The sequence below is a fragment of the Artibeus jamaicensis genome, unplaced genomic scaffold, assembly GCF_021234435.1.
Source record: "Artibeus jamaicensis isolate MK-2021 breed Jamaican fruit bat unplaced genomic scaffold, CSHL_Jam_final contig_3290, whole genome shotgun sequence".
NCBI lineage: Eukaryota > Metazoa > Chordata > Mammalia > Chiroptera > Phyllostomidae > Artibeus > Artibeus jamaicensis.
This window is the reverse complement of record NW_026521779.1, coordinates 53,841-62,324: the sequence shown is the minus strand read 5'-3', so window position 1 is coordinate 62,324 and position 8,484 is coordinate 53,841. Positions and strand designations below refer to the sequence as shown.

General features: G+C 40.4%; 1 protein-coding gene across 7 annotated transcripts in view; it reads right to left on the bottom strand.

Moving 5' to 3' along the window:
• Nucleotides 1-878: 878 nt before the first annotated feature.
• Nucleotides 879-8,484, bottom strand: part of LOC119056036 (adhesion G protein-coupled receptor E2-like) — a 37,269-nt gene continuing 29,663 nt past the window's right edge. For all 7 annotated transcript variants that reach the window (XM_053663803.1, XM_053663804.1, XM_053663808.1 and 4 more), the window contains 5 exons: nt 7,725-7,791; nt 7,241-7,332; nt 5,833-6,001; nt 5,637-5,747; nt 879-2,588 (listed from right to left, as the gene is read on the bottom strand). In XM_053663803.1, the coding sequence (XP_053519778.1) occupies nt 2,580-2,588; nt 5,637-5,747; nt 5,833-6,001; nt 7,241-7,332; nt 7,725-7,791 (448 nt within the window). In that variant the 3' untranslated portion in view covers nt 879-2,579. The remainder of the gene's footprint in view (nt 2,589-5,636; nt 5,748-5,832; nt 6,002-7,240; nt 7,333-7,724; nt 7,792-8,484) is intronic.

Sequence of the window (8,484 nt, the reverse complement as noted above, 5' to 3'; positions counted from 1 at the left end):
GAACCAGTAACTCTTTGGTTCATAGGCCTGTGCTCAACCCACTGAGCCACACCAGCTAGGGCCTGCTAGAAGTTTTGAGTCTATAGTTTCCTGGTGAGCCAGCCCATCCTCACCCGAGAGGTCCACCAACTTGTTGCAGGGTCCTCTCCACCTGCCTGGTTGTCTGTCTCCACCCCCTCCTACTGGTCTGGATGACTGTTTCTTTTCTTTTCTTTTTTTTAAAAGATTTTTATTTATTTATCTTTGGAGGGGAAGGGAAGGAGAGAGGAGGAGAAACATCAATGTATGGTTGCCTTTCGTGCATCCCCTCCTGGGAAATGGCCTGCAGGGAACCGGACTGCAACCCAGGTATGTGCCCTGACTGGTGGATGAATGTTTCTTTAACTCCTTGGTTGTTGGAGTTCCATGGAGTTTGCTATTATTTATTGTTTCTAAATTGGTTGTTATCCTTCTCTTAGTTGTGCAAGGAAGCAAAGTGTTTCTACCTATGCCCTCATCTTAGCTGGGCCAAAAGATCATACTCCTGTATGATCTTTTTAATGAATTGCTGAATGTGATTTGCCAAAATTTTGTTGAGGATTTTAGCATCTATGTTCATCAGTGATATTGGCCTATAATTTCCTTTCTTTGTTGTGTCTTTATCTGGTTTTGGGATTGGGATGATGCTGGTTTCACAAAAAGCATTTGGGAGTCTTCCATCTTCTTGGAATTTTTGGAATAGTCTGAGAAGGATAAACATTATCTCTCCCTTGAATGTTTTGCAAAATTCTCCTGTGAAACTATTATTATGCCAAAAAATTTTATTTTAAAATTATAGTTTATATATAATATTTATTAGTTTCAGGTTTACAACATAGTGATTAGACATTTATTAATAATAATTATAATATCTGATATATGTAGATTTCCCAATTGCCTCCAAAATATTTTTATGGTTGTGTTTCTAAATCAGAATCTCAATATAATTAACATTGAATTTGACTACTATGTTGTTTTCATCTGTTTTCTAGAATAGCCTGTAATCATTTTTTCAAGTGATAGTAACTATTTTTTATAATGATACTGACTTTAAAAGTGTCCAAATCACCTGACTTGCTTAATGCTCTATATTCTTGATTTTTCTGATTGCTTCCTCATGATGTCAGTTAACTTCTTATTCTGTTCCTTATATTCCATGTATACTGATATTTAGGTCTGAAAGAACAGATCTCAGCAAGCTCTTTCTATAATGGGATAGTTAGTAAATATTTTTCTGGTTTTGTGGCTTTGCAGTGTCTTTCATAGCTACTCAGCTCTGACATTATAGTATGAAAGGAGCCATAGACAACCCAGCAGTGAATGACTTTGATGTGTTCCAATAAAACTTTATTTACAAAAGCAGGCAGAGGCCCAGATTTAGCCTGCATGTTATGGTTTTCTAACCCTCCATCTAAAAGCTGGGTTAGATTTAGGGTAGAGTGACTTGCACATAATTCATTATTTACTGCACATGGGATGTTGTAACTTCATGTCTTATCAGGAGATATATAAAGTCAGGTTTCCCAATATTGACAATGTGAAGCTGATCATTAAGTTCAGATCTCCCTATTGTCAATGTGCACTTTAGCCCTTGTAATCAACCACTAATCTGCGAGGTGGTTTTTTTGGGCACTGTAGGACTAGCCTGTTCTCCAATAGCTTTTCACATTGTGTTTAGTGCCATTTACTCAGTATTTATTGAAAAATTGTAACTTTCTACTTTTATCTTGTCTTTTACAATCATTGGCTGACATTTTTAGATATCACTATGGACTCATAAATGTTTTTAATGTTCTAACCATTTACAGTCATTTTCTGTGGTGTTCAGATTATACAAATGTGGTCTGTGGAAACCCACAGGAAATTTCTTTCAGGTGTAATTGCTCTGGAATTAGATCTTGCCTAGATCACATGCTTTGGATGAAATAATAAATATAAATACATCTTACACGATGTGCTGTAGGAATATACGCCTTTTCCAAGCTCCATTTGTAAAATGTAAGGATGTACAGACTGTATTGATTTTACTCTAACTTTTTTTTTCCATATAAGCTGAAATCAGGACCTGGGATCTCTGTGAAGCAAATTGTAAGAAAACTATTTTTTGAGTGAAAAATCAGTAAGTCTCTAGACATGAAAAGTAAAGAAGTCAAGGCATGCAGGTAGGGAGACCAAATACAGGTACTTGACTGGACATTACTTTCTTTTTTTATGCTCTCATAAGAAAGATGTTTGAGGATGGTTTTCCTTGTTATGCTTGAGGGACATTTTTGTAGAAAAACAGGCTGAAGTTCAGGGCTTAACCCAAGACAACCGAGGAACTGGATCATAGCTCCCTGACTGTATGGGAGTGAGCTGAGCATGCTGTGTGGACCATAAAATCCCAGTTCTCTAGCAGTTGAATGTCAAACATTTTGTGCATGCTCTCTCCCATAAAGGTGCCTGAATCAGTTACTGGTAACAGACAGAAAAGTATTTTCTGTACTCTTTGCCCAAAGGATGACAGGTCAGTGTTTTCCTCATTTTTCCAGGAGACAGGATCATTTGGTTTAGTTGTTAATTTACTCCTCCTGAGAAGGGTAAAAATAATATGGTGTTAAAAAGTGCCAGACTTGTAAAATGACAACTAGAAAACATTGTCAAAAGACATCAAAGAAACTAAAAAAATGAAAAAAATATTGCATGTTCATAGATCAAAGGGCTTAATATAGTTACGCTGACAGTACCTCCACATTGATATACAGCGTCAACAACTCCTTATCAATATCTCAGTTAAATTTTTTTCAGAAATTGACAAGCACATTCTAAATTTGCATGGGACTTCAAAGCATCCAAAATAGCTGAAACAATCTTGCAAAAGAAAAAAAAGACTTGCAGCCAAGATGGAGGCATATATAGACACACTGTGCCTCCTTGCACAACCAAAAAAGGAGAACAATTTAAAAGCAAAAAACAACCAGCACTGACAGAAACCCAAACTGTATGAAAGTCTGACAGCCAAGGAGTTAAAGACACATTCATCCAGATTGGTAGGAGGGGTGGAGATGGGCACCCTGACAGAGAGGACTTGTGGCAGAGAGGACTTGTGGCAGCAGCTGGTGGACCCAGTGAGGCATCAAACTGAGGAGCAGGGCACACAAGGCTTCAGCTGGCTGGTAAGGCAGCAGCAGGCAGACCCGCTGAGGCAGTAGATTGTGAACTGGGCAGATAAACCACAAGAAACAATTGGGAAGCAGGACAGACTGGGAAACCTAGAGCCCCAGCATGGGGAAATAAAGCCTCAAATCACTGATGAATAACACCTCTGGGGGTTGAGGATCAGGAAGAGACTCCCAGCCTCACAGGAAAGTTTGTTGGAGAGACCCACAGGGTCCTAGAATGTATACAAACTTACCCACATGGGAATCAGCACCAGAAGGACCCAATTTGCTTGTGGGAAGTGGGGGAAGTGACTAAAATCCAACAGAGAGCAAAGCAAGGGACATTATTCCCTCTCAGACTCCCTCCCCACCTACAGTGTCACAGTGCAGTGACATGGGTTGCCTCGCCCTGGTGAACAGCTAAGGCTCTGACCCTTACTATACGTAACAAGCATACCAAGACAAAAAAAAAAAAAAGACTCAAATGAAAGGACAGATCAAAGCTCCCGAAAAAAAAAATACAACCAAGGGATGAAGAGATAGCCAATCTATCAGAAGCATAGTTCAAAACACTGGTAATCAGGATGCTCACAGAATTGGTTGAATTTGGTTGCAAATTAGATGAAAAAATGAAGGCTACACTAAGTGAAATGAAGGAAGATGTACAGGGAACCAATAGTGATGGGAAGAAAACCGGGACTCAAATCAATGGAGTGGACCAGAAAAAAGAAACAAACATCCAACCAGGGAAGAATGAAGAAACAATAATTCAAAAAAAAATGAGGAGAGGCTCAGGGACCTCCAGGACATCTTTAAATGTTCCAACATCCGAATTACGGGGTACAAGAAGGGGAGGAGAAAGAGCCACAAGTGGAAAACTTATCTGAACAAATAATAAAGGAGAACTTCCCCAATCTGGCCAAGGCAATAGACTTCCAGGAAGTCCAGGAAGCTCAGACAATACCAAAGAAGGTGGACCCAAGGAAGAACACACCAAGGTACGTCATAATTACATTACCCAAGATTAAAGATAAGGAGAGGATTCTAGAATCAGCAAGAGAAAGGGAGGCAGTTACCTACAAAGGAGTTCCCATCAGACTGTCAGCTGATTTCTCAAAAGAGACCTTGCAGGCAAGAAGGGGCTGGAAAGAAGTATTCCAAGCCATGAAAAGCAAGGACCTACATCCAAGATTGCTCTACCCAGCAAAGCTTTCATTTAGAATGGAGGGGCAGATAAAGTGCTTCTCAGATAAAGTCAAGTTAGAGGAGTTCATCATCACCAAGCCCTTATTATATGAAGTGTTAAAGGGACTTACCTAAGAAAAAGAAGATAAAAAAATATGAACAGTGAAAGGACAGCAAATTAACAGTTATTAACAACTACACCTAAAACAAAAACAAAGTGGACAGTTAGATCAGGAGAGGAGCCACAGAAGTGGAGATCACATGGAGGGTTAGCAATAGGGGAATGGGAGGAGGAGAAGGGGGAGAGGGTACAGAGAATAAGTAGCATAGACAGTGGGGAGAAAATAGACAGGGGGAGGGCAAGAGTAGTGTGGGAAATGTAGAAGTGAAAGAACATATGACACCTGGACATGAACTAAAGGGGGGAGTGTGGGGGGAGGGCTGTGCAGGATGGAGGGGAATGAAGGGGGAAGAATAAAAACAACTGTAATGGCATAATCAATAAAATATATTATAAAAAATAAAATAAAACCTTTCACAATTTGTATAGACCCTGTGAGTCCCACTTTCTTCACCTACCAAGTGGGAACATAATAATACTTATTTCCAAGTGCAGATGTGAAGAACATGTGAATAAAAGCATGAGACAAGGTTTTATTAACCAGAATGTACAAATGTTCATTGCCATCACTAGGGTCTCTCCTCAGCCCCCTGCAATTCTCCATCCTGGCTTTGCATTATTTGTGTGTGTTGAAAACATGAGAAATGGTAGCAGACTCTGATGGAAAGTCTGAAATCCAACCTAACAACTATTTCCCTGACTGTTATGATGACATATACCATGTGTTTGTTTTTTTCCCAAGCCTGGAATGACTTGGGACAAAGTGTGGTGCTATGACTACACTTTGAGCATCACAGCTTCACATCACTAGTTCCCACTTGTTGAGCTGACCATAACTTCTCTCTCTGCTTATGAGGAAGTTTTGTGTCTTCTCACTTAGTAAGATTAAAAACCACATGCACCATATCACACAAAGTGGGTGTTCTACACACATGGGGAGTGAGAAGGTAATCATTTGCAAGGTTAAGGTGAGCACAGAAACACAGTGAGTGAAAGTACAGGTAAACCTCTATTTATGACAAGAAAATGCCTTGGAGTGAGTCCACAAGTGAGGGCAGTGGGAGCTGTGCTAGGGCATCTCCTGCTGTAGACATAGGTTGTCTAGTGTGATGGGCATGAGCTTCTTGAGTGGATCAGTTGGTTAAGGGCTCTGAGAGCAATATGGGACCTACCACATTGTCTTTGGAAGCTTCAGACATGGCCATGCTGGAGAGGGTGTACTTCTCAGAGTCCACTTTGGTTTTCTTGATCCTTTTCAACCATTGCCTGTATTGCTCCCAGACCTGTAGAGGCAAAGCATGTTCTGAGTCAGCTCACTGAGAGGACTGAGAATAGAAAGGGTGCTGGGTGGGAGTGGGACTGTGGTACCTGCTGGCTGAGGAGACAGTACACCAGGAAGATGAAGACACCCTGCAGGCTGTTGATGATTGTGAAGAGATAGGCCATGGCATGGGCAGCTGGGCCCAGCTGCAGGATTCCCAGACACCATGCACAGCCCAAGATGAAGAGATGGGCCATTGCTTTAAATGTTAGCTTCCTGAATAGGAGGAGAAATGAGGCCCATGGTGCACCCAGAGCAACAGAATCAAAGCCACTCTCATCTTTACCCCATGGAGGCATGTGACTGAATTGTGATCTACTTTGATCTTTACTCCCTGATTTTGATTCCCTCAAAAGAAGTGCTCTCTGTGTTCAGGATGACAATATTAGTTGGACAGAGGTAATGCTAATTCTTTGTTTAAAAAGAGTTTATTTATTGATTTTTAAAATTTATTTATTTAGAGAGAGGGAAAAGGAGGGAAAAAGAAAAAGAAAGAGGGAGAGATGTGTGAGAGATCAGTGCCTCTTGCATACCCGACGTGGGGACCTGGCCTGCAACCCTAGCATGTGCCGTGACTGGGAATCAAGCTGGCAACCTTTTGTGTTGGAGGCCAGCACTCAATCTGCTGAGCCACACTAGCCAGGGTTAAGGTAGTGATAATTCTTTATGTGGGTTTCAAAATGATCATGATGTATCATGAATGTTCCAGATTTTATTCAACTGACATTACTAGGAACTTTAGTGCACCAAACTCTGTGATAGGTCTTGGGCATTGGAAATAACAAAGACAATTTCTGTCTTCACAGACCTTACAGTCTTATGGAAAGACTAAAGCAAATGGTTATTTATAATATTTGTGACATGCGAGCTCTCTCTGCCCAGGTCCCATCCAGGATTGGTACTGTCTTCTCCTTTCCATAAACTGTTCCCAGGTATGCTTTGCTAAGAATAGAGGCCATTAATTCTGTGCAAAGTTGAGGAAAGCAAAGGACACCCCTAGTCTTTCAGAAGATGTGGCATATGCATAAAGAGCCTGATTATAGCAGGTGTAGGAGTGAAGAAGACAGATGGAAGAACCTCCATGAAGGTGTGGGCATGCAGGTGAATGCTGGGGTTCTGGGAACAGGTAGGTGATTTCCTAAGAGTTTTATAAAGATGTAAACATTCTTTGAATATTTTCACAGGGCCATGGATATAATCCACATATGACAGAACAAAGTCAATCCCTCTGTAGTTGAGGTAATTTCATGCTGGATTTATAGAGAAACAAAATATTTCTGGCTTGCGTTTGGCAGCAAAGCACAGTATCTGAGCAGATGTCCAGGGAGGGTGGCTGCTTTTCTCCTCCCATACCCTCAGAATCCCTGTGGAAGGATACCAGAAGCTTGGAACCATAGGGCCATGCTCATAAACCCTGCTTTGTGTGGGGCAGTTTGCCCCTATGACCCATCTCACCTCGTGTTCTGGAGGAAGGAGACATCATTGTTGAGCAAGGAGAGCTTGCTTTTCAGAATCCAGAGGGTCATCAGAAAGAAAGCCAAGTTAATCTGTGGAAACCCCATGAGGCATATTGAATATATTCTACATCTGTATAGCTTCCTCCTAGCTCATCAAACACCTAACTCAGCAGGTAATAAGCTTTTGTATCAGAAAAATTGACCAACCATCCAGTAACTCATGATCCCTCTTGTCCTGTAATGGGTGGGTTAACTTGTCCCGTTTTACACAGGAATTTCCACAATTTAGCACTGAAATTCCAATGTCTCAGGAAACACCCCCATCCTTGTTTTAAACTAGCAGTTTTGCATTCTGTAAGCCCCTTCGGTCCTGGGAAAACAAGAATGTTTGCTCATCCTGCCTGTTACCCCTTTTATACACCTGCTCTTTGACTGACCCTCAGCTGAGCAGGAGGGATGCTCTGATGCCATCCTTTACTCACAGAGATGATGATGAAGACAGGGCCAAGGAAGATCCATACAAATCCCTGTTGTGTGTGGAGCCAGCATCTAGGAGAGAGATGAAAAGGGATTGAAGAATCTATTTGCTTTTGTGGGTAAACAATCAATAAATTAAAATATCCTTCACTTCCCACAGTTTCTTCTGTTTACTTTTTGTTAATATTATTGTTGATTTTTTTTGGTAAGAATATTTATGCTAAGAATTATCCTCTTAGTAAATTTTAAGTATATAATACAATATTGATAATTATAGGCACTATGCTGTCTAGATCTCCTTATCTTATTTTTTTCATAACTGAAAGTTTGGGTGTGGCCTTGATGATGGTAATGGTCCTGGCTGTTTACTTATCTTCAAACTCATCAGTTTACATGTATTGACTATGTAGAGTTTTACAAATCAATCATGCCATAATAATATGGTTTTAAGAAAAGATAAATTTATTTTAAATAAGTATTTTAAGTCTTGGACCCCAGATATGCTAGCAGGAAAAAATGTGTTTTAACAAAAAGATAAGAATCAATTAGTAAATTAATTTATAATTTATTGGGCAACTATTGTGTCTCCTCTGTATTACGATCTGTGATGGCCTGAAGATCCAACTGAAATTAAGATAGACTGGTCTCATTTTTCAGGGAGGCCCTAGCTGGGTGGAAAGGTCACCAATTAAACAATAGGAACAATCAAGGTGATGAGTTTTGTGATCAAGTGTGAGGAGATATGAGAACAGGTAGCTGGAGCAA